Raw genomic sequence first — 27260 nt, forward strand, 5'->3', positions numbered from 1 at the left:
TTCTAAAGTTGTAAAGTTCTGCTAGGTGACATCCTAATATTTCTTACAAATTCTATTTACGCTTCTATAGGAGCTTTCTGGGGTTAGAATACATATAAAAGCTCCCATTCCATTAAATGCAACTCTATTGTTTTTTAAAGGTAAGATCTAATAAATAGGCCTTACCATAAAAAAAAAGTTTTAAAAAAACAATACTTGAGAAAAAATAAATGATTAAAAATATTTTTAAAATTAAATTCAATATACATACAGTAGAAATGTAGATATTAGTTAGATAAATATAAGACAAGGTCTTAGACCTCAAAGAACAAATTACCTCAAAGTTTCAGTTCTTATGCACAATTACATTAACTCATAATTTTATGAACTACAAATTTTTACTGAATGTAATTACATTCACCTCTAATTTCTGCCAGTGTATCAAATTTTACTAACATTTGATAGAAAAATGGCAAATGATAGTCAGTGAATAATGTTTATATTTGCCATAATTTATCAGAGTAGGAAACATTCACAGTTACAAAGCAAACTTGAATTGCATTTTGATTTCCATAGGGTATGCTTTTTAATGTCATGAATGAGTATGAAATATTTTGTCAATTATATATGCTGCATACACAATCCAGGGCTGCAGAACATTTTGGTCAATGATGGACCACATATATGACAGTGGTCCCAGAAGATCAAAATGGAGTTGAAGAATTCCTATTGCCTAATATTTTTACTATACCTTTTATATGTTTCGATATATAAATCTTTATTTTGTATTACAACTGCCTACAACACTTAGTACAGTAATGTGTTGTATAACTTTACAGCCTAGGAATAATAGCCTATACATATACCTTAGGTATGTAATAGGACATACCATCAAGGTTTGTGTAAGTACACTCTATGATGTTTGCATAATGACAAAATCACCAAACAACACACTATTCAGAATATCCCCATCATTAAGTGACATGTGACAGCATCTAAGGAATTATTATTAAAACATTAGTTTTTTCAAATCATTTAATAACTTCTAAAATATTATTGTTTCATCATCAACTCAAAATACCTTATAGACAGTATCTATAAAGCGCAAGTCATTCTTTGCTATCAGCTCTACGTTGGATTCCATCAGAAGTTCTGTTACATAAGGTGAGTATGAAGTAAGAGAATAGCTGATGATGGGCAAAGAAGCTGCTGTGTCTCCCTTTATCAAACTGTTAGAAGAAAAAAAGGAAACATTTTAATGAGCATAATTCTGAAAGCTCAATGATCAAGGTAGAATTAAAAATCTTGTAAATAATTTGTGACTTAAAACTAGAGCCATGATACAATTAGGTCGTACATGACCCTCCAGATTCTATCTCTCATTCTAAACCACTCTAGCATGAAACACTGTTATTCATGGTTCATCTACTTAAAAACTTACTTTAGCTCTTTAGCACCAACAGTCTATTTACTATAGTATTTTGTGGGGAGGCACTCTGAATGATTTGTGTCTTCCATCCTGGAGCAGAGAGGCATTGACATCTTGTAGTGACCTGGACATTGCCCCCGGTCCAGGAAGTTAAGGGCATGTCTTCAGACACAGGCATGTCGCTCCATGGCCCCTTGGATCAAATTACACTCACCTGTCCTTTGTAACCCTGCCCCTTCTGAACTTTTCTGGATGGAACTTTCTAAGAATAAGGGTCCCTGCAATAAAAGCCCACTATTGAATGTGCTTGCTCTCTCTCGCCAGCCTTGCATGACTTTTTATTGCTCTCCTATTTGAGGAGCCTGAGGCTGAGAGTGGAGAAGCCATCCTGAAGCTTGTTTAAAGGTAAAGTGTGTATCTGTGTTTTATTTGGTGTACCTGGGAATTCACACCACTGACCTTAAGTTCAGCTGCCTTCGTGGGTTGGGGGCAGCAGTATTTATTGATTTTCCAGAGCTTAGTCTTACCAGATTGACTTCATTTTCTAACACTTCACAGTGCTCAACAACACATGGTGGTTTTGCAAACACTTGTTACATTACCTTATTTGTTTTCTACACAAACTTACAAAAGTAAATATTATGAATTATAAGTTACAAATAAGGAAAAAGGACTAGAAAGAGTATACGCTATAATTAGGTAAGCTGTTTACAACATTCCACTTTTTGCTCAGTTGAAATCTATACCTTATTAGTTTCCCACAACAAAGCACATGATTTTTCACTTTTGTATTTCTTTTTGAGTAAAGCAATATTTTACTCAAAGAGGAAATTGCTCTGGCAACCTTCTCTATCTGAAATATAGTCCAAAAATAAAATGAAAGAAATACTGTTGAACAGCAAATCTGTTCATTTTATTCACTTTATGAACAGATAACAGCCAAGATTACATTAAACACATCTTATGCTAATTTCAATGACTTTGGTTATTCAGCTTCTAAGGACTTAGCAGATTAGAAACAGTAAGGAAAAAAAGGATAATACAAATCAGTAGTATATCAACACAAAAAACAGTTCATGGTAGGAAAAATTTTTTAAAATTTTACAGAAAAGGTAGAAAGAATCAAATTATGTAGGGAAGTGTTATATGTGTATTTGTATATGTGTGGTTGTGAGAAGGAAACAATCTGAGTCTCTGTGGAAGAAGCAACATTACCTCCCTTAATAGACCCTGCCAATATCACCATGTTTGGGAATAATCTAAGAAGTATTGTTCTTAATGATGCTCATGGTTCAATAAAAAAAATTAAATGTTTAAACACTGTTGCTATGGATATGAGGTGTCCTCCAAAAGCTCCCCTGTTCATGCAGGTATGTTTGGAAGTGAAATGACTGTGAGAGCTGTAACCTAATCAGTCCATCCAGGCTTGAATGAACTGATGGTTAATTACAGGCAGGTAGGGCATGGCTGCAGGAGGTAAGTCACTGGGGGCATGGCCTGGAAGGGTGCATCTTCCCTGTGGCCCATTAGCCACTTCCTCTCTGCTTCCCGAACACCTCTATGAGCTGAGCAGCTTTCCTCTGTTGAACCCTTCTATCATCTGCTTTGCCTTGCGCCAAGCACAGTGAATTCAGCCCACCACTGAGCTATAATACCATGAGCCAAAAATTAAGTTTTTCTCCTTTAAGTTGTTCTTGTCAAGTATTTTTGTCACAGCAATAAAAAGCTAACTAAAACTACTGTAGAAAGAACACAGGTCAGTATTGGTATATTTTCTTTTTTTTTTTTAATTTTTTATTGTTGGCTGTTCAAAACATTACATAGTTCTTGATATATCATATTTCACAATTTGATTCAAGTGGGTTATGAGCTCCCATTTTTACCCCATATACAGATTGCAGAATCACATCAGTTACACATCCATTGATTTACATATTGCCATACTAGTGTCTGTTGTATAGTAGAGGATAGGAAAGGCAGTATTGGTATATTTTCAATTATTCCTACCTAAAATGTCTTAAAATGATGCTCAAAAATAATAAGAAAAAAAACTGTGTACTCAAACTGGTTAAGTCTTTACAAATTCTGGATATTTGAGATTTTCTTATTTTCAGAAGCCAAGATGACTGCTAAAACTATGGATTACATTTGTTTCATACCTTTGTTTCTTACAAAGTAATAGTAATTAAACTTTCTCCTTATTCTCACTATCCTTTTTACTTACAGCCTTCTCTTGGGATTAGTCCTCCCTAGTGTATAATTAGAATATCCATTCTCCTATGAGGATTCTACTTAGTCGTTAGTTTAATTCCACTACTTGAATATATACCTAACCTGGACTTGTCCCTTGATACTCTTCCACTCGATAAATGTCTATCAACTAACCAACTCCTAATATATGCCGGGTACAATTCTAAATGTAGAGTTTCTATAATGAACAAAACAAAAATCTCAAGACTTCAGCTTCCATTCTACTGGGAGAAATATTTAATCAATCAATCAACCAATGATAATAGGTAAGAATATGTGCTATGAAAAAACAGATAAATTAAATATAAAAAATATAATGATTATCACATCAGATGGGCATTTATAAAGGAGAACGTATGTTGCTATATTCTACAAAAAAAAGCAGCAAGCTCTCTGGTTATTTTGAATATATTAAAAAATAAGAAATATGATTCAACTGAATGAGTAGTAGATTATAACTAATAAAATCAGTTTGTCATATTTCTATAAATTTAAAAGTTATAGAGAAATAATACTTTATACTAGTGTATAATGCACTTATATAAATAGTATCTTAATTCTCTTGGGTTGGAATTTCTCACTAATCAATACTTATATACAAACTTCTAAAATGTCCTTTCTCAAATATTTTAAATATTTCAAAGGAAATTTAAATAGGATAAAATCTTTGTTTTTATTTAGGTATTCCCTCTAAATTATTATCCAAATAATACAAATAAGTTTGATATTATAACTTACCCTACACAGTCCACTTCTTCAGGATAATTTAGCAAGCGAAGCACTTGTTCTAGGTTCCGTAAGCTTCTTTTTAAGTCACCTGTTGCCATTATTTAACATTAGATTCAGCTCCAACTCTTGAAATAATCTAATTTATCACATAAAAATAAAAATCCAAGAAAGAGTGGTTAAGTCAGTTTACATTTTGAAATTTCTCTACTCTTCCTTGTTCATCTCTCTCTTGGGCACTTGCTATGTTGATTTTATCCCAGCTCTATTTCTGCTATTATCTTTCCTACCTGTCAAGTACTTACTGACTTGCATCTACTATAAATTCTAGAATGTACAGTGAGCTTCTTTCCTACCACCCATTATCTTTCCCTTGCAAAAAAGTTTGCTTTATGTTCATGTTCTTACAACGGATTTCATATGACATTCTCCCAAATGTTTTGCTTTGAACAATAAAGTAGAATTTGGAAAGACACAGCAAGTTAAAATGGCCTCTATCAGTGACTATTTTAGATACTTACATAAGATTTACATGATGCAATCAGTAAAAAATGAAGACACAGAAATTTGGCAGAGACATAGTCATTATTCCTAAGGCTCTGACCTCACACAGTTGCCAATCAGATGCTTTCTTTACAAATAAATATAGATGAACAAAATCCATTAAATAAATAAATAAATAAGTTCAAGGTCCACCTACATAAGACAGATTAAAAGAATATAGCTTCATTTCCATTTTCTAAACACCACTAAGATGAAAGTAAATAACTAAAAATTATATATACCCTCCAGGATAAAGACAACTGGAGGAGATTTAATGTGGTAAAATAATAATCAACAAAATTATGGAAAATGGAAAGCAGATGGATGAGTGACAGCCAATCTAGCAGAGCAGAGAAAGAGCAATTTAGGAAACAATAGAAACTACATAGGTTCACAAATAAGGGGCACCAGATACTTCTGAAAGGTACACAAGTAAGGCCAAGAGAATGAAGTATAAGAAAAATTATTTGAAAGTCCATATAAGGTGTGTCTAAACCCTAGATGTTTACTTTTCCTATCCCCTCTGGTCTTACACCTCCAATAACTTGTTTGGCTAGGTAACTACTTCTCTCTTTTTCTGGAAAAAGAAAATAAATTTACATTCTGAGGAAAATGAAACAAAGAGATACCAAACTGGGAAACATCAGGCAAGGCAAAAATATAGAACAAATGCTAGAAGGAAGAAAGATTAAAGAAAAAAAATCAAATAGTATAATTTATTCCTACACCTCAGCTTCAAGATAGCTATTAGCTAAACATATCCTTGATGACAGCAAACTGGCAAGTTCTACTCTAGAGAAAGTAGATAAACCTAGAGAAAAATATCTTAACATTGCTGACATTTGAGGGATATATCTACTAAAATGGCCAGGATCACAACCAATAAACCTACAGCAAAACTATCCCATTCATAGGCCCTAGTCAAGCACCTCTTTGTAGAGATTCATGTTTAAAACTGAATATATACCCAAAGATCAATAACTATTAGAAGAAAGCCTTCAGGATGTAGGCAGAGATCAATATGAAATAAATTTTTAAATGTGGTAGATACAGAATTAATGCAGAAAATAAAAGAAAATTTAAAAATGAAAAGTATAACACAGACTTATGATGTGGGGTTACATCCCAATAAACCTACTGTAAGTTGAAAAGAGTGATAAGTCAAAAATGCAGGATGGGATATAGCTTAGTGATAGAGTACTTGCCTAGTGTGTCTACAGTCGTAGGACTTTGATTTTCAGTGCAATTCTCAGTACTGAAAATGAAAGAAAGAAAGAAAAAAAGGAAAAGAAAGAAAATGCATTTATTATTCTCATTAAACACACTGTAAAGTTGAAAATTTAAATTGGACCTTTCATTGTAAGCTAGGGGCCATCCATATTCTCAATAAGGTTAGAAAGAATATTAAAACTGAATTGGGGGGATTGGGGTTGTGGCTCAATGGTGTAGTGCTCTCTTAGCATATGAAGGGCACTGGGTTCGATCCTCAGCACCACATAAAAATGAATAAATAAAATAAATGTATTTTGTCCAACTACAACTAAAAAATATTTTAAAAAACTGAATAGAAGGCTTAAAAAAGAATGAAAAAGTTTATCATAATTTAAAAATGAGTCAGAGACTGTCAGAGTGAATTAAAAAAAAAACAAGATCCAACTATATGCTTTCTGTAAGAAGACCATTTTAAAAGAGACACACATAGATTAAAAGCAAATGGATAGAGAAAAAAAAACATGGTAAGACTCATCAAAAAAGTGTGAATAACTATATTAAGTTCAGACATAGCATATTTTACAATATGAAAAGGTATCAGTGATAAAGAGGGACATTATATAATGATAAAATCAAACTCCAAGAAAATATAATAATCCTTAACATATATGCACCTGACAAAAGAACATCAAAATATGTGAGAACTGTGGGGAGAAACAGATAAATTCACTATTTTAACTGGAGACTTCTGACACCCTTCTATAATAAATGTCCAGATCTAGCAGACAGAAGATAAGTAAGGACTTATGACACCATCAATTAACTGGATATAACAGATATCTAAAAACGACTTCACCCAACAATTGCAGAATACACATTCATAAGAACACATGGAACATTCACTAAAGTAGACTCATAATAGACCATAAAACACTGTAGCAAACTTAAAAGAATAGAAATCATACAATGTCTGCTTTTACACTATAATGAAATTTAATTAAAAATCAAAAACAATTTAAAATAATAATAAAAATAAAAATTTCAATAAAAATTAGAAGATAAGTTTGAAAAAATAAATATATTATACAAAGGATGAAAAGATACAAACATGGAAAAGTATAAGAAAACCAGGGGATCAAACCAAAAGGTCTGACAGCTAATGAATGGAAATTCCAGAAAGTCATCAGAGACAATGAGGGAAGAAGGTGTGAAATAATACAAAAACATCTCTTAGACCTAAATGTCATTATTTTCTAGACTGAAAGAGTCACTGAGTGATCAACATAAGTGAAATAAAACTCATGCCAAGATATATCAATGCGATGTATCTCATAAGAGAAAAGCAGTAGCTCTAAAAACATCCAAAGAAAAATAAATATATCACATATGAAGAGAATCAAAAGGAATCTCTATACAGACCTTATATGTTTTACAAAATTTAGTTTAGAAGGATCATGGATCTTAATGTATAATGTAAAAGTATAAAACTTTAAGAGGAAAATATAGTAGAAAACTGATATGACCTTGAGTTTAGCAATGAGTTTCTAGATAATATCAATTTATAATCCATAAAACCAAAAAATGGTAAGCTAAGTTTCATTAAAATTAAAACTTCTGTTCTATGGAAGATATTGTTAAGAGAACAAAAAGAGGTTATGGTGTTACAAAACACATATTGGGTAAAGACTTGTTTCCAAAATATCCAAAGAACTCAAATTGAAGAGCATAAAGCCAACAACTCAATTAAAAACTGGGCAAAAGATCTGAACAGAGAATTCACCAAAGAGAAATACAGGTGGCATACAAGCATGTAAGATATTCTCGCCCTGCATAAGAGTCAACTCAAAATGGTATAACACCAGAAGGTTTATAACTGTTAGAAAAGAAAACAAGAGAAATAATTCAATAGGAAGTACAGGAAACAACTTCCTAAATAAGACTCCTAGAGCTCAGGAAATAAAAGTAAGAATCAATAAATGGGATGGCATCAAATTAAAAAGCTTCTGTACAACAAAGGAAAAATCAGCATAAAGACACACAGCCTGCAATGGGTGAAAATCTTTGCCAGTTATTCTACTGAAAGATGATTAATATCCAAAAACATAAAGAACTAAAAAAGACTTAAAAAATTAAATAAATGGACAAATGATCTAACATACACTTCTCAAAGGAATAAATAAAAACCATTATATAACAATTATATTATAATATGTTCAACATGTTTAGCCATCAGGGAAGTGCAAATCAAAACTATACTGAGATTCTATCTCATCACAGTCAGAATGGCAACAATCATCAAGAATGTGAACAATAAATGCTGGTGAGGAAGCTGGGGAAAAGGAATTCTTACATAGTCTGGAATGTAAATTAGTACAGCTACTATGGAAATCAGTATGGAGATTGCTCAAAAAACTAAAAATAGAACTATCATATGATTCAGCAATACTGCTCCTCAGTATTTATCCAAGATAATTTAAGTCAGGACTTGCCCTGTATGTAAGAGGGTCTGGATTCAACCCCAAGCTCAGAAAAACAAAAGCAAAACAATATGAAACAGTAATACCTGTGCCCAGAAGAATTAAAATCAGTATGCTTAGGGATACCTGCATACTCATGTTTATTGCAGCACAATTCACAACAGCCAAATTGAAACTGACCTAGATGTCTGTCAACAGATTAATGGATAAAGAAAATAAAGTATGTATATACACACTCACACACACAAAATGGAGTTTTACTCAGTAATAAAGAATGAAATTAATTATTTTATTTGCAGGAAAATGAGAACTGGAGGACATCATGTAAGCAAAATAAACCAGACACAGAAAGACAAGTATCATATACTTTCTCTTGTATATAAAAGCTAGAGGGGAAATAAAAAAAAAAAAAAAGAATGTCATGAAAGTAGAAACAAACCATTAGAGGAAGGGACAAAGGTAGGGAAATTACTAGAGAGTAATACTGGTCAGATTATGTGTTATATGCATGTACAAATAGAATACAAGAAAACTCACTATTCTGTATAATTCACATGCACCAATAAATAAATTTTAAAAATTTTTATAAAATATTTAAATAGATGCTCAACATATCATCAGGTAATTGCAAATTTAAAAATAAAACAATGAGATATGTGTTAATCAGCTTTTCTCTGCTATGACCAAAATACTTGAGAAGAACAACTTAGAGGAGGAAAAATTTATTTGAGACTCAGGATTTCAGAAATGTCAGTCCATAGTTGACAGACCTCATTGCTCTGGGCTCCCAAGTTGAGGCAGAACATCATGGTCAAAGGTTCTGGCAGAGGAAAGCTATTCACTTCATGGCAACCAGGAGGCAGAAAGAGAAGGGGGAATGGGTTACAAGGAAGACAAACCCTCTAGGACACGCCCCAGTGACCTACTTTCTCTAGTGACCTCCACTCACTAGAGTTACCACTCTGTTAGTCCATTCAAACTAGAATGGATTGATTTGGTCACAGCTCTTATAATCTAATCATTTCAACTCTGACTATTCCTGCATTAATCCAGGAACTTTTGGAGGACATGTCATATCCAAAGCATAACAAGATACTACTTCACACCTATTAGAATTGCTAGAATCCAAAAACAAAACACAACAAAAATAAGCCTATTAATAACCAAATGTATTTGAGGATATGAAGAAACAAAACTCTATTGCTAGTGAGAATTCAAAGTAGTATAGCCATTTTGGGAGATGGTTTGGCAGTTTCTTACACAACTAATCATAGTCTTACCACACATTCAGCAATTATAGTACTCATTTATCCACTAACTTAACAAAAATTTATGTATGAATAAAATCCTACATAATCAGTGTGTACAACAGTTCTATTCATAACCACTCAAAAGTGAAAGCAACCAAGACAACCTGAGGTATATTACAGTAATGTACATCCACACAATGGAATATTATTTAACAATAAAAAGAAATGACTTTTCAAGCTACAAAAGGACACAGATAGATCTTAATTAATATTTCTAAGCAAAAGCAAGTCCAAAAAGGCTACTAGACAATTTCAAAGAGAAGACATTCTGTAAATAGTAAAACTACAGAGACAATAAAAAAACACAAAGGTCAATAGTTGCCAGAGATTCAGAGGGAGAAGAGTAAGATATATAGGTGAAATATAGAGTATTAATTTAGAGAGATAATCTACTCATTGTGATATCTTATAGATAGATAAATGACATTATGTCTTCATCAAGATCCATGAAACTCTGCAGTCCAAAGAGTGAATGCTAATGGATGCAAAAATTTTAAAAATAATTTAGGAAACTGCACAGGATCGAGTGTAGACTGTGAAAGGGTAATCGAATTACATTACCAATGTATGAAACAACTGCATTAAAGGGGATGGGTGAAAGTGAATAGAGTCTGTGAGATTAAAGGCAAAAACAACACATAAACACTGCACTCTGGTTCATAAAGTTTTTGCCTACATGCATATGAGATAAAAATTCTGATACTCTTAAAGAGATATATTGAAGTTTAAAATTAGGTATATTGATGATTGCATAATGGGAACCAGGTTTAAGAGGAATTTTACAGGTAAGTGGAGTACACTAGAATTAGCTCTATGTGTTAACTGATTATAGTTAGAAACATCAGTATCAACATGTTTACCGTAATATTGATACCAATCATTTCAAATAGAAAGATTTATTGGTATGTGCACACACCTGGAACAATCTTAAGCCAAAACCCCAAATCCAAAACACTCCCCAAACCTGAAGCTTTTAGATCATCATGTCTATATGCAAAAAGTTTCAGATTCTCAGCATTTCAAATCACAGATTTTTTGATTAGAGATGCTTGACCAATACCCTATGCAAATACTCCAAAATCTGAAAAACTCCAAAATTTAAAACACTATGATCCTCAAACATTTTGGATAAGAGATATTTAACCTGTGTAGTGCTCAATATATACACATATATTTTGTTTCTCTGTCAAGTGAAAGTTTCTTGAAGTAACATCCTTCAGCAACAAGCATAGCAATCCTTTGGCAAACTAGCATCTAGATCTTGATGTCTACAATACAAGAAATCAGGGCTCCTTGAAGAAATGTTCAATTCTAGGACTGGGGTAGGAAATATAGAAGATGAACTGAAGCATTATGTAGTTTTCAGGACACACAAAAACACTCTACAGGGCTGGGGATGTGGCTCAAGTGGTAGCACGCTCGCCTGGCATGCGTGTGGCCCGGGTTCGATCCTCAGCACCACATACAAACAAAGATGTTGTGTCCGCCGAAAACTAAAAAAATAAATGTTAAAAATTCTCTCTCTCTCTCTCCCTCTCTCTCTTAAAAAAAAAAAAAAAACACTCTACAAAGAAAATTTTGAAGGGTTATGTCAAAGGGACATAGGAGCCAACAAAGAGTTCCTAATGGTTACAAACTGAAACAACTGGAGCACCAAAATTCGTAACTATTGAATTATAACCCAAGTACAAGACAAAATACAATCAATATAACCCAAACATTAAAGAAAATCTTATAATGAACAATAGGTATATGAAAATATCCAACATTTATTTATAATTCTTAGAACATTAGTAATTGAGGAATTGCCTGCATTTGATTAAGGATATCTACCAAAAAAAAAAAAAAAAAATCTACTGCAGCTGGGTGCTGTGATTCATGTTTGTAATCCTAGTGACCTGGGTGGCTGAGGCAGGAGGTTGGCAAGTCTCAGAATTTTAGCAAGACCCTTAGCAACTTGGTGAGATCCTGTATCAAAAAATAAAAAAGGTCTGAGGATGTAGCTTAGTGGTAGAGCACCACTGAGTTCAATCTCCAGTACAAAAAAAAAAAAAGAGGTGGAGTGAGGTGGGGGGAGATCTACTACAAACATTGTATTCAATGATGAAATACCAAGTTTTCTTCCGAGATTGGGTAGAGGCAAGCATATTTACTGTCATCACTTTTTTTCAACATTAAACTGGAACTCCTAGATAGTACAAAAATATAAGAAGGAAAAAATATTAAAAAGTAAGAAATAAAAATGTCATTATTGTTTGACATCACACTGAATAAACTGCATGTGAAAAAATCCAAAAGAAATAATAAGTAAATTTAGCAAGTTTGCTGAATACTCGGCCAATACACAAAACTCAATTGCATGTCTCTGTATCCCTCAAATAATAGAAAATGTTTTTAAATGACATCTATCAATAATTCTCTATAGCCTCAATAAATATCAAACATGAATAAATCTGGAAAAGATGGAGGGATCTCAAAACAAAACTATAAAACTTTATTGACATGCATTGAAGAAGATCTAGAGAAGAGGCAACATTTTGATCAAAGATTGACTCAATAGATTATTGATACATAAATTCAATGCATCCCTGTTAATGTTCAGATGTGGTGTTCCCCAAAAGCTCACATGCAAGACAATATAAGCTTTGGAAGAGAAATGATTGGGCCATAGCCTTAACCTAATCAGTGAATTAATCCCTGATGGAATTAACTGAGTGGTAACTGGAGGCAGGTGGGGTGTGGCTGGAAGAAGTGATTCATTGGGGGCTTGGCTATGGGGTATATGTTTTTACCTGACAAGGGGAGGCTCTCTCTGCTTTCTGATTGCCATGTGAGTTGCCTCCCTTTGCCACACTCTTCTACCATGATGTTCAGCCTCACCTGAAGCCCAAAGGAATGGAGCCCGCCTTCTATGGACTAAGACCTCTGAAACCCTAAGCCCTCAAATAAACTTTTCCTCCTAAAATTGTTCTGGTCAGATCCTTTAGTCACAAAAGCAAAAAATCTGACTAAAACAATGCTTTCCTACTACCACTAAACAAACACACACACACAAAAAACAGGTTTTTGAGGGTGGAAATTGACAAGCTGACTAAAATTTATACAGAAATGTAAAAGCTAAAGGATAACTAAGAAATCTTGAAGATCAAAATTGGAGGACTTAAATCATTCATTATGAAAATGTTTTATGAAATTAAATTTGGAATTCATGAAAAGATGTACAAACAGAATAATGACACAAAACCAAGTCCAAAACCAGCATATATATTGATAATAGTGACAATAGTGAGTAGCAGTGAAAAAACTATAGTCTTTTCCAATGGTAATACATCAACTAAATATCCACATAAATCCTGAAATCTATATTACAACCTTCACAAAGGGTTTATTGAAGATCTAACTTCAATAAAATACAATTAATATAATCCAAACTTGAAAGAAATAAAGAAAATCTTATAATGAACAATATACAAAGGCCAAACAACCAGGCTTTGTGAAGATCACAGAGGAGAATATCTTCAGGATCTCAGGAAGAGAAAGATGTCTTATGACTGATAAAATGAACCACATTAAAATTAGTAACTTCTGTTCATCAAAAGATACTCTGAAAGGTCATTGAATGGACGATGATGCTGGCAATACATATAACCAACAAAAATAATCTTATGTAGAACATGTAAAAAAAATCTACAAAACAATAAGGGGAGAAAAAAAAAAGATGCTCAATAGAAAAATGGGCAAGAGATCACAGCAAAAACTATAAGACCTAACATGTAAAAAGATACTCAATCTCATTAATCCTTAGGAAATTATGAAGTAAATCCAAAATATGAGTCAGTAGTGCATGTGAAACTCTTAACACAATTAGGTGAAAAAAGTAAATCAGTACAATTACTTTGTAAAATTTATTGTTGATATCTTCTAAAGCTGATGTACATAGGGATCTATGAAAGAGAAGTGACTCTGAAAAATGTACATAACAGAAACACCCAAACATACAAACATGCATGATCTTTGAGATTTTTTATAAAAGATCATTTTTTAAAAAATCCCCTCTCCCAAAATAATACCATGAAACTTATTTCTAAATGACTCATTTTACTGAATGGACTACAAAATTCCCAAAGGAGGTTGTTTCCAAAGGAGGTTCATAAAATAAACACATAGACAATTTGTTAAGAACTTTTGCATGATGGAGATAAACAGGTTTTGAATCACAAATTTAATCAATAAGGCAAAATTCAAAAACATATTTAAAAATATCTACAACTATTCATTGACACTTCATAAAAGGAAAATAATACATAACAATACCTTGAGTAATGAATCTTCTGAGAATGAAGCTCCTTTAAAATGAAGTCATTGACATTAAAAACAAAACAAAACAGAATAATTCATAAATTAGGTGAAGTAGTTGGTGTGATCTTTTCCCCCCTAGTCTGTATTTCAGTAGCAATCAGAATATAAATCATTCCCTTACACACCTTGTCTGAATCTATACATAAAGAGGTATTAAGGCTACCAATTTGCAAAATCCTAAATTTAGTAAGCTTTCTATGTTAAGACCCTTGCCACCCATTTCTGTAGCTATTTCTCCAGGGTAGAGCAACTATTCCCTCTCTTGAGGAAAACTACTGTCCTATTTTTAGCCTGTTCTCCTTTAGCAACATGGTGAAGAATAGGTTCTTGAATAAATGTTTACCATTCTTCCATGATCACTTCAGTCACTATTTTCAGCCACTCAATTCTACCACCTAAACAAATTTACATTTGTAGGCAAAGGGAATTTGGGTCGTAGTCAAATGGGAAATAACCAATTTCAAAATCAAATTATACAAAATACTGGTCAAGAAGGTAAGCTTTAGCTAACATCTTATAGGAGGCATGGGTGTAGATGGACATATGGAAACAGTTTTCCCAAGATCAGCCTTTATTTAGCTGAGAAAAAAATGAAATGGAAACTAATTTGTTTGTAACTGCCAAAAAAAAAAAAAAAAAAAAAATTCTTGGATTCTGCCACTGAACAATTTCATATGTCTGAAACTCTTTCAAGTTCCAGACCTATCTAACTTCGTAAAATTCTTCTCAGGTACTTTCTTACTGAAAGACATTCTCTAACTTTAATGTAAAAGGTATCTCTCCCACAGATTTCGTTTAGTCCCTCCAAATGTATATCTAATCATCCCAGTACATGCAATTTTGTGGTATCTTTCCTTTTTCTGAAGTCCTGAAACACATTTCCATGTCTCTTACATTATTTCTACCTCTGGTAATGGAATTTCTGACAACAAAGTATGTCCCTGGAACACATCCTCTTCAGTGCCAGTAGAATACATATTTTGAAGAAGAGTAAGATACAAGTACAGCTTGGATCTGTAGGTGAAGGAGATAAGTGATAAGACAGAATAGTAAAAATGAAGAAATTAAAAAAATTTGAGTATTACAGAAAAAATTTACAGCTCCTGCTGTACATTTCCATGAAGGGCTTTGCTAAAAAAAGGGGGGGGGGGAGAAAACACTAAAATTAAGATATTAAAAGAAGCTAATCTATTACTTATGCATATTTTAACAGAGTACTTTTGGAAACGAAAATTAATTTTTTACTTTAAAAAATGTGATTAACATTTTCACCTGATTACCCTTGTCAAAGAAAATTCAAAGGAGGCAATACTCAGCTTGTCGCACAGATTCAGTCATTAAGGTCTCAATATTGCTGGCTAGCTTCCCCTAGAGTTCTGTCTACAAGTCAAATCTGTCCGAGAGAATTGATGAGAATGGGATAAAACAACATATACTATTAAGTAAAATATACTATTAAGTAAAATATTTAAGATTTTTAATGTAGCTCAATCACCTAGCAGTTTAAGATCATTAAAATGATGCCTCCCAATGGGATGTCACAGGACTCAAAGTGATTTTTGTTAGAATCAAACAACTAAATTGTATACATTAGTGTGGATGGTTAAAGAGTTTGTGGCATAGATCAAACGATTTATATTATCTAAAAACCATGCGTCAAAAACAAGAGGAATAAAGATGAGAAAAAATTAAATTTGTGAAAATTTCCACAAAAGATATTAAGGAAACACTGTTCTAAGTGATATGGAGAAAAGTTTGAGGAAGGGAAAGCATTGAGGAAACTGGGGGGAAAGGGAATAACTGTGTAAAGGTTTGCGAATAATTCTGGAAAAATATTCTACGACACCCCAATTACAGAATATAAAAAAAAAGAATTAAAATTCAAGACAGTTCCTTTTATAGTGAGAGAAAAATCTGTAATTCTTAAGATGGAGAAATATTTTAAACACCTGGAAAACGCAAGCAAGGAAAAGCCAACTACTTTCAACTCTTCCTTCCCATCAGTATTTTAGAGGAGCCCGATGCATCCTCAGCTCAGAGTATCCACTAGGAATCCATCCTTTACACTGATCCCAAGACTGTAACTTCTCTATCCTAAGCCACAGCTTAAATCTGATTAAGCAGCTACGATATTTTCTACCTCGTCGCTATTAAAAGCATACACCAGGCGGGTATACACGCAAGGCACATTCGGGATTCCCCTTCCGTAATTTAAGTTAAAAGGGTGAAGAGACAGACCTGCTCTTTCGCCTCCACCCGGGGTCTCGGTGAGGAAAGCAGACAGAGGCGACTCGGTCCAAACTAGTGCGCAGCCCCGCAGGCTCCCTGGGGCTCACCCGGCAGCCCCCGAGCAAAGAAGACCTCTAGCCCAGCACGACAAGAAGGGGAGAAAGGGCATCTGTAACCGGAGCCCATCACCGGAACTAGTCTCCAGCAGGTACTCCCTCAAGGCCAGAGCTGGAGCCCCAGCGCGCTTCTCGCGCCGACCGTTTGTGTTGGAAGAACGAGTTCGAGCCCGCCGCGCACCGCGGCAAGATCTTCAAAGCGGCGGGCTCTTTGGCGCTCTAGGATTCCTCGCTGCAGATTCCATGGTCCGTTCGTCCAGACTCTGAGGTGACTTGACTCTGCAGAAGGCCTCCTCAACGGCCAGGGCGATACTAAGTTGCAGATTATTAATCAGTATAATTTAAAAGGTCAGAATAGCTCGGACTAAGAAGCGAGAAACAAGGAATCTGTAGCGAATCGTAAACAACGGGAATTAAAGTGCTTCTTCTTTAAGGGTCAGAACCCGAACGTCACTTCCGGCAACAATAGGAAACGTCAAAACTGGGACAGTCGGCAGCTCTGGCTCCTGCAGCTTGAGGTGTTCCGAGTTCACACGGGTGTAGGGCTGTTTCTGATACTCTCGCCGCCGTCATCTTCACCGGCGTGAACTAGTAAAGTTTGGACACACTTCTCCATGGCCTGGGCATCAGTTCCTGGCTGAGCCATTTTCTTTTTGGCTTAAAGCCCCCGCCCAGAGGCCGATTCGTCGCGGCGGCGGTGGAGATCGCAGGTCGCTCAGGTACTAGCGTCAGCCTAGATATTTTATATCTATTTATCTCTTTTGCCTGTTTACCCTCACTTTTCTTCACGGAAATAAAGACAGCCAGTGCTTGCCAGTTGGCAGAAATTGGCCGATCTGTAAGAGTTTACGACCAATGAGAGTGTAATGTATCTTGAGTGACAGCAGTGGTGGCTTATTAAAGTGAAGAATCAGTGCCATGAGGCGGGAATGGGCGTTCCTTCTGTTTCTAGGCCATTGGGGTATAGGTCAGCTTGGGACCCCAGTTGGTGACCCAGCCTCATTTCGAAATAAAACCGAGAACAGCAAGGGTTACTTTATTTAAGCCCAAGTGTTGCTTTTAGGTGTTATTTGGGTGCCTTACCACATTTTTTTGGTTCTTTTATGAATGCAAATGCAGTTGACGTTACAACAAGCAAATTTTGGTATAAGATTTGTTAAGGTTTTAATTCGTCTTTTTTTGTTTCGTTGTAACTGGGCTCTAATCTCTCACATGATGCATAATAAATATTATTAATTGGACAAAATTACACAAAAGAATCTCAATTCTCTGTCATTTGACTTTTTTGGTTTTATTTTAGGTTCTGTGTGTCTAATAATTGAGTCTACTTGTTTTACAACTATAGTTTTTATTTTTAAGGATTCTAGGTGTTTCTCCCTGGGTTAATTAATCCTGACCTTTTATTGCCTGTGAAGCCAATTTGTTTTCCATCTCAGCATTTCTTCCTCTTTTAATGTTTGGAGTGTGGTAACTATATTTCTAAGATAAGAGATCACCCCTCCATAAAAATGACTTACAAATATGTCAGGTTTCAGAATGAAGAATAAACAGGTTTTGTTATATTTTTCAGGTTGATTCATAAAATTTCATTTTTGTCTAGTTAACCTGACAATTTGTTTGATGAGGTACTTTGTTATCTATTGCTGAGTAACAAACTATGACCCTTATTTACCCCAGCTTAAAACAACAAACATCTATTATCTCAGTTTCTGTGCCTCAGGAATTAGGGCACAGCTTAACAGAGAGCCTCTGGCTCAGGTTGTTTTATGAGGTTCCATCAAGCTGTAATTAGGGGTTATGATCTCATCTGAAGGCTCCTCTGAGGTGAAGAAGACTCCACTTCCAAGTGCATGTATGTGGATCTTGGCAAATCTAAGTTCCCCACTTCATGAATGTCTTCAAAAGGCTGCCTCACATAATGTGGCAGCTGGCTTCCCCCAGAGTAAACAATAGAGAGAGCATCCAAAACAGAAGGTTGTGGTCTTTTATAACCTAATCTCAGAAGTGATATTCCGTCACTATTTACATTTTGATTTGTTAGGAGTGAGCCATTAAGTACAACCCAAAATGGAGAGGGAAGGGATTACATAAGTACATGAATCCCTAAGACAGGGATCACTGGCTGCCCTTTTATAGACTGCCTGACATAGATACCCTGGCTGGTAACTTTCAGGAATTAATAGATAAGAATAACTGAGCAAAAATGTGTCTAATAGAAATGCAGTCTGACAAGGAAAATTTCAGATTGTAAAGAAATAAACAAAGTTGTACTAATATTATCTCTCTTGGAAAAAGTTTTTATCTTTTTTCATACTAATTATCTAAAGAGGCATACTTTATATTTTTCTTGGAATACTTTGAGAGATGATATGTGTGAGAGGATCTTTGTGTTTAGGGTCTACATAAGCAGAGCATATACCTACAGGAGATTGTGTGTTTCTTATCCACTGCCCTTTTTGTATGGTTGAAATTGGCTCAAAATAAACATGAGCAAAGATGGCTTTTAAGGTCCTAAGGGATCAGGAAGGGGCTAGGAATAAATATAGAGAGAATGTTAATCACTGACAGCCTTTGTATTGGGAGAGGTTTGTCTTAGAAATTTATTTCAGCCAGGTATAGTGGCTCATGCCTTTAATGCTAGCTAATTCAGAGGCTGAGGCAGGAGGATTACAATTTAGGGAGACTGTTTAAAAAAATGAAAAGAGCTGTGGATAGAGTTTAGTGGTAGAACTCTTTGCCAGCATGAGTGAGACCCTGTATTCAATCCCTAGAACCCCCCTTCCAAAAAAAAAAAAAAGAAAAGAAAATGCATTTTGGATGTTTTAAGTGTCTTTAGGTGGCAGGTATCACCCTCTTCCTGTGTTATGGGGCTGCACATAGCATCCCAAGCACAATTTGTTAGTAAATCATATAAGTTTGTTGGAAATGAAAGATACAGGCTTCAGACTTTATTATGTCCACCTTTTGGCTATGACCCAATGTCAGATTGATTATGCTTTCTCCAGGTTTGAAGGATATTGTAAATTCTTATCTGTTAGTAAAATATTATTTTTTATCTCTCAAACCTCATGTGCTTACCACCAATTTGAATATGGCAATTTGCAGATTATAAATTTGGCTTTTAAATCTTTGCTCTGTATCAGGTTAACATAATTTATTTATAGTAGGTTGAAGTCACTTTACAGATACAATGTTGGGTCCTTTAGATGCCTGCACCATTTTAAACAGAATCTTGAGAAAATAGTACAGTTTAAATGTTTCCATCCAAAAAAATATTTTACAGTAATAACTTCCAGGTAATCCAAAATGTTCATCATAATTTTTTAACATATGATCAGTTTAGTGAGGATCAGTTTTGTGTTTTTACTATGTTTTTGCTAGATTAAAAATATGTTCTTTATTTCACACTATATATATAACATTGAATTACCAAAACATTCCTCTTTTCTTTGCTCACAATGCTTTTGAATATTTTCAAATTTATGACTTTATAAACAACCACTCATATAAAAGTATATAATGTTTTCTACATCTATATGCAGATTTGGAAACAGAGGCTCTTCTAGTCACAATAATGCATCAAAATCATTAGTACTGAAGTATAAAAAATTTACATGTAACTCATGTTGCTTTTTCATTGGACTATTATGTAATATTTTTAAAACTTTTTAATGAATGCATCTATTTATGGAAATTTGTTTCCTGTTTTGTTTTCTCTCAATGTTTTGTTTTTCTGACAAATTTCTTGACAAACATTTTATAATAAACTAAAACATCTTTTATTAACTTGAGTAAATTTATATCATATTTGGGGCAAAGTATTTTAGTTATATAGAGATAGAAAAAGATGTGGTTTTAAGTTTAGGCAGCAGATTTAGGTAGGTTAGATCTGCAGTTAGTGGTTTGTGTATTCTTCAAGAATAGAATATATAGGATTTCATAAACTATTTGAATGAAGAAGACAGGCATGGTGGTACACACTTATAATCCTAGGGATTCAGGAGGCTGAGACAGGATCACAAATTTGAGGCCAAACTCAGCAATTTAGCAAGGCCCTATCACAAAATCAAAACAGAAAAATTTTAAAAAGAACTAGGAATGTAGATTCTACATTCAGTTTAATCCCCAGTTATGTGTGTGTGTGTGTGTAGGTATATATGTATTGGTCTCTCTCTCTCTCTCTCTCTCTCTCTCTCTCTCTCTCTCTCTATATATATATATATATATATATATATATATATATTCTCATTCCCCCCCCCTTCTCTCTTTATTTTTTAAATGAAAGAACCAGGTTTTAGCAAGAAAACCAAGCTTGGAGAGCCCCTATCGGCTCATACTGAGCAGTGAATCCTAGAAGTCAGGAAGACAGGGGGAAAAGAAATAGGAAGGATGAATGCTAAAGACATAGACACATATACCCATCTCTGTTACTTATTCATTTTATATATTTTTAGGGTTTTTTTCACAACATTTTATTTTTATAGGAGCATAGAATTATTTTTCCAGTTTTTCCAGTATGGTTAAAATACATATAACATAAACTTCATCCTCAATCATTTTAATTAAATACATTCATAATGTTGTGCCTACAATCATCATCCTCCAGCTTCATAATTCCTTTCATCTGGTAAAACAGAAAATCTATACACATTCAACAACCCATTCCCATCCCACCCCCAGTCCCTGGCAATTACCATTCTATTTTTTATATATGTGATTTTTACTACTCTAGATACCTCATATAAGCAGGATCATTACTTGTCTTTTTATGACTGGCTTATTTCACTTGTTTTAAAGTAGTATTGACATCTTAACAATATTAAGTCTTCCAATCCATGAATATGAATGTGTTTCTATTTATTTGTGACTTATTTAATTTCTTTCATTGTATCTTTCATTGTAAAATGCTTTCATCTGCTTGGTTAAGCTAATTCCTAAATATTGTATTCTTTTTGTTGCTATTGTAAATGGAATTTTTTTCTTAATTTCCCTTTCAATTTGTTCATTGGTAGTACGTAGAAATACAAGTGATTTTTGTGTGTTGATTTTATTTTCTGTACTTTGCTGAATTCATGTATAAGTTTTTAAGTTTTTTTTTCCAGAATTCTTATGGTTTTCTACATATAAGATCAAATCATCTGTAAACAGAGATAAGTTTACTTCTTTCTTTCCAACTTGGATATCTCTTTTATTTCTTTTTCTGGCCTAATTGCTCTTGGAACCCTAGAATTTTATTGCTAAGAGAGACTTTGGAGATAATCAAGTTCAAAACCTTTGTTTTACAGGTAAAGAGTTGGGGTTTTCAAAATTTAAATATTTTCCCCAATTCTCACATCTAACTAAAGAAACAGTCTGAATAAAATCCATGTTTTATATTGGTTTCTTTTCACTATTAAATGTTTCTCATCACATTTCTGACTTTCCTGTTATTTCAGGCTACTCTCAAAATTTAATACCTTGTTTTTCTGTAAAAAAAAATAAGTTCTATGAGAATTATGATTTTTGTTTTGTTTTTTTAATTCCACAGTGCTCATATGAATAGCTATTATAGTTAGTGGGCATGAGAGTTTGATGTACACTGAGGAGGTGAGTTGGATAGTTGGGATATACTGTCATGGCTGCTGCTGATTACAATTGTTCTAAGTGAATGATAGTGCAATAAGAACCAGTATAATTAAAGGTAATACTGGTAAAAAAGTGTGATAAATTTATTTTATCTACAAGTTAACACAGATGATAGTACATTTCTTTCAAAACAAGTTAATGAAATTAAAATAAGCCTAAAATTCTCAGATTTCTGTTTAGGATTTAAACAATACATCTTAATTTTTATGTTTATTTAGTTACCATTTTGGTAACACTCATTATAGAATGAAATTAAAGAACAGGAAAAAAACTTCAGAAAACAAAGTTATATTGTAAATATTCTTGAATTAAAACAAATCCTACAAATGGTATGCCTTTTAGTAAGAAAAACTGCTCTTGCAGGACCACATCTTTAAATTTAATGAGTGGGGGCCTTTTTTATGTGTTTAATGTACCTTGTGACCTCTTAGTACTTAGCTATTTCCCTTTTCTCCTTAGAAAGACCTCCTTCTGGATTTACCCTTCTTTCATTCCTCTACAATTGTTGCCCTTAAATTTTAGGAGTGTGATTGGTTATCAGGTTTTTTTTCTTTTCTTTTTAAAATTTCTCTACCCACTCTATTGTAAACTACTTTGGTGGTCTTTTCTTTTGAAAGTAGAGAAATAAATGGGCTGCCAATTTGATTATAAATGTCTCAAAATATTTTCTCACAGATTCTCTCAACATTAATAGGCCATTGAATAATATCACTTGATACCACTTAAATATTTTTAAACCTAAGTTACCAAAAATTAAATTGTTGCTTTCTTCTTGAAAAATATTGGGACATATAAATGAAATTCTTTATCTTTAAAATTGAAATGTGTATTTTAGAGATTACTGTTTTTACACATTTTAGATCTTTGTCTGAGATAGAAGTCTTTACAAATTTCACTATTTGGATGCCAAAGAAATGTTGAAGAAAATTATAATGAGTATTTAAATGAGGCTCTTTATATGTCTATCAGTCATTACCTAAATGGTATAACACTGTTTTTCCAAAGGTGCTTGATGGAACTGGTTTGCCTCAAACAAGAGTATTTAATGAGAGTGCTTTTTGAGACCTTCAGCCTTTTTTCTTCTCAGTTTCCACTAGGAAGATTTTATATCCTGCATGGTATATATAAACCATTCTTCTTCATTACATACAGTTGTCTTCATAGCATATACCCTTTGAATGCTCACTGCCATCAAATTACTAAAAGCATTAGTACACCTACCCTTCTTAAATATGAATAATGCTTTGTTATTTAACATGTTACATGTAAATATTTTGATTAAACCTACTAATATTTTACAGATTGCTTTATATTAGATATACAACTATTAATGAAGTTATTTTCATCTTATTCTTTTGTGGAAAGACTCTTTTGAAAACACGTCATACAATAAAATATACTACCTGTTTTAGGATTGTTGCCATTTACTAGAAGTAAGCAGTACAGAAAACTATCATAGTTCTTATAAATTAGTAACTGGTATAGTTGCTGGCAATTAATCTTTAACTTGTACTACTTTCTAGGTAGAAGTTCCTTTATGCTATGCTACCACATACTTGTTTAGACTAAGACCATAATTCTTTTTTTAATGAGAAAACTACATCCAAAATCAGCTGTTTCTCAGATTTTTCATTAAAGAAATTAAACTAGGAATTACATACTGCTTTACTAATTAAAAAGTACTTTTATATACATTATCTTACTGAAGGGTCATAGCAATCCTGTAAAATAGATAGGAGTGATTTCCCCTATTGTATAGAAAACAGAAGCTCATAACGTTGTTTGAAATACCTTAGGTCAAGTTATGGCATAATTGTAGCTTTAAATTCACCCTCTACAATAGCAGTGTCAAGAAAACCTCTATGCTTTTCTCTGTAGCAGACGTTAGAGTCTATTCTCCAATTTCAGCATAATAAAACTAAATGAATTTAAAGAAAACCAAAAAGACCTACATACTTCCAATTAGATTTTTTTAAATTGATTCTTCTGTTAAGAATTTGGTCAATGTTTAATAAAAGTATTACTATTAGTTTTACTATTATTTTAATAGAAAAAATGATGTACACGAATATAAAAGATTTAAATAAAACATTTTAAAAATATTAATAAATAAATCATTATTTTCACATATATTAGAGAGTTACTATTTAAAGTGGTCTAAATTAACACACTACTTTATGTAATTTTAAATGAGAAGTTATACTGATTTTCTAATGTATTTTGCATTTACATTGTCTTTTTGTTTTTGTTTTGTGTGTGTTGTTGGAGATTGAACCCAAGGTCTCATGCATGCTAGATAAGTGCTCTGCCACTGAGCTGTATATTTCTAGCCCTACATTTTCTTTTTCATAGACTAAGTAAGAGACACAGAAAATAATCTTTTTATTGATATCACAACACAATTATAATAGTCAAACATCATTTTAGGATTTGTATTGTTAAGTATTTATATTACTTGATTGTGTCTTCTTTGATCTATATAGTAAATTTGACAGAGTCAGATAATTCATAGACTAAAATTTTTAAAAATTAGCTTAATTTCCTAAAGTCTAAAATAGTTACTGTTTGTCAAATCACACCAAATTTGCTGTGTCCCTGGTCACTTCTTTCAGAGCATTCATGAAAGTTCCTAATTCCTTTTGAAAAACAATTTTGTTATCATTTACATACTATAAAACTAACCCATTTTAAATGTACAGTTCAGTCCTCCCACCTTCTCTCTCTGAAGATAATTTTGGATACATATGCGATGGCAAGAAATATACAGATTCCTTTTACATTTTACCTTATTTCCCCAGTAACATTTTGCAAAATTATAATATACTATCAAGGAGGATATTGACAGTGGTACAGTCCACCAGTCTTTTCAGATTCACAATGGATATGTGTGTAAGAAGTTCTGTGCAGGTTCATGCAGACTAACTCCACAGTCGGGTACTGAACAGTTATGTTATCCCAGAAGTCCTTCATGCTATACTTTTTCAACTGTTATCAATCTTTTTCTTGGCTAATAATATTGAACACCTTATGTGCTTATTCACTGCCGGTGTATGTTTTTGGTTAAATAATGTCTTTTGGCCATTTTTAAATTGGATTGTTTTTTTTGTTACTGTTGAGTTTTGAGATTGTTTTAATTTTCTCTACTAGTCTTTTGTCAAATGAGTGGTTTGTGAATGTTTTCTCTCAGTTCATTAGGTTATGCTTTTTAAAAAAATATTTTTTTTAGTTGTCAATGAATCATTTATTTATTTATTTATTTTTATGCAGTGCTGAGATGGAACCCAGGGCCTTACACATACCAGTCAAGTGCTCTATCACTGAGCCACAACTCCATTCCCTAGGTCATGCTTTTATCTTTTAAATAAGAGCTTTCAAATAGCTTTATTAATTTTTATTTTTTATTTATTTTATTTTATTAACTTTATTAATTTTTCTTTTATATATCATGCTTTAATGACAAGAACTCCTTGCATAGCCTTAGATCTTAAAGATTTCCCCTATGTATTTTTTTTAATTTATAGTTTTTATGTCTTATATATCTATGATTTTAATTTTGGAAAAGGTGTGAGCTTTAGGTCCTGATTCATCTAATTCAGTTTTTAAATCAATGTTTATCATTCAGTCAGTCAACAAATATTTGATGAGCAGTTTATATGTTCAAGACACTAGGTTTTATACTGCATTTATCCACTTTTGTGTGGCATCAGCTCCTCATCTTAGTACTTAATAGGCAGTCCTCATTTCCATGGTGCCCTGTTAACTAAAACTAGTGCATGTTGGCAGTGTGGTCTTACTTTGTGTGTTTCATGGTAATTACTAACAAGTAGTTACCATGAATGGTACAAAGGAAGGGTTGTGTATATACATATAGGCATATATATGTATATATTCTTACATTTTATACTTATATTTTTGTATATTATATATTTAAATTTTCTTGTAACAATGAACTATAATAAAATGAATAAAAGTACAATATAATAAATGAGTTCCAAAATTATCTTAATAGACATATGTTTGAGTAAATATTGTACAATTATCAAGAAATGTGCCTGCAAATACCAATCTCACCAATTGATAAATTGATTTAGAAAGTCTAAAAAGTTAACCTGCTATCCACAAAACACTTCATAATTTAAATTACTGGGGATGGAAAGGTGTTACTAAAATTTGTATTGTAAACAACTTCTTATTAATTGGAAGGTGTATTTTGTGGTACTTCCAAAAGGACTTTTTGGCTCATTGAGTTTTCCAATGAACTCTTAGAGTTTCTTCTGAAAGCATATTGATAGTGATTTAAAATTATGAAAGCACCTAACTTCCAAAGTGGCACCTGTTATCACTGACTGATGACTCAATTATTTACCTTACTTGCCATACTCTGTTTTTATATATAATGTATCAATCCAAGCAAAGTTAACTTCAACTTACTTTTTATATTTACTTTTTTTTTCTTAGCAAAAGTCAGTGGCATCTCTCCAAATTTCATAGGTCCTAAATTCATGAAATTTAGGAACAGGATTATGACTAATTAGGTAATTCAATCCAAAATAATGAGATTAAATGGAATAAAAATAAAAGTTATCATTTAAAGAGTCTGGAAGAAAATGTATGTAAAACTACTTTTATTGTAAACTACCTACTATGGATTAAGTTCTCTAAATGTTATCTTAAGTTCCATGGGATAAGAATTATTATCTATTATTTTACTAATGAAAAAATTAAGGAGATATTATAACTAATCATATTCTGTATTAGAGTTTGATCCAGATCTTTTTTCATATCAAAGTTTGTGGCTTTCTTAAGTACATTAGCCTGAAAGAGCAGTTGCAGCTGGGAGCAACAGTAGAGATAATAAGCAGTGACAGGTAAATGAGATGAGCACCAGTGATGAAGAGACAGATGGTAAAATGTCTTTGACAATTAATGGGCTCTAATAGCTCTGGACGTATGATTTGCTGGTTAGAAATAAAAGGTCTGGGCTGAGTTTGACTCTTAGATCTTC

At 33.0% G+C, this 27260-nt stretch overlaps 2 protein-coding genes across 7 annotated transcripts in view; one reads left to right on the top strand and one right to left on the bottom strand.

The window, feature by feature from the left end:
• Positions 1-17097, bottom strand: part of Cep44 (centrosomal protein 44) — a 36385-nt gene extending 19288 nt beyond the window's left edge. For 2 of the 6 annotated variants that reach the window (XM_071610521.1, XM_027927085.3), the window contains exons 1-5: positions 16524-17097; positions 15180-15299; positions 14241-14272; positions 4397-4523; positions 1061-1208 (exon numbers count right to left, since the gene is read on the bottom strand). In XM_071610521.1, the coding sequence (XP_071466622.1) occupies positions 1061-1208; positions 4397-4485 (237 nt within the window). In that variant the 5' untranslated portion in view covers positions 4486-4523; positions 14241-14272; positions 15180-15299; positions 16524-17097. Of the gene's footprint in view, positions 1-1060; positions 1209-4396; positions 4524-6132; positions 6183-14240; positions 14273-15179; positions 15300-16523 lie in introns of those variants that run through there. The other 4 variants (XM_071610520.1, XM_027927086.2, XM_027927084.2 and 1 more) reach the window with 4 other exon arrangements.
• Positions 17098-17113: 16 nt separating this feature from the next.
• The window catches only part of Fbxo8 (F-box protein 8), a 60594-nt gene continuing 50447 nt past the window's right edge, over positions 17114-27260 (top strand). Inside the window, exon 1 of the mRNA XM_027927088.2 lies at positions 17114-17349. The gene's annotated coding sequence lies outside the window, so the exon portion shown is untranslated. The remainder of the gene's footprint in view (positions 17350-27260) is intronic.

Source organism: Marmota flaviventris, chromosome 3 (genome assembly GCF_047511675.1).
Source record: "Marmota flaviventris isolate mMarFla1 chromosome 3, mMarFla1.hap1, whole genome shotgun sequence".
In the NCBI taxonomy this organism is placed as follows: Eukaryota; Metazoa; Chordata; class Mammalia; order Rodentia; family Sciuridae; genus Marmota; species Marmota flaviventris.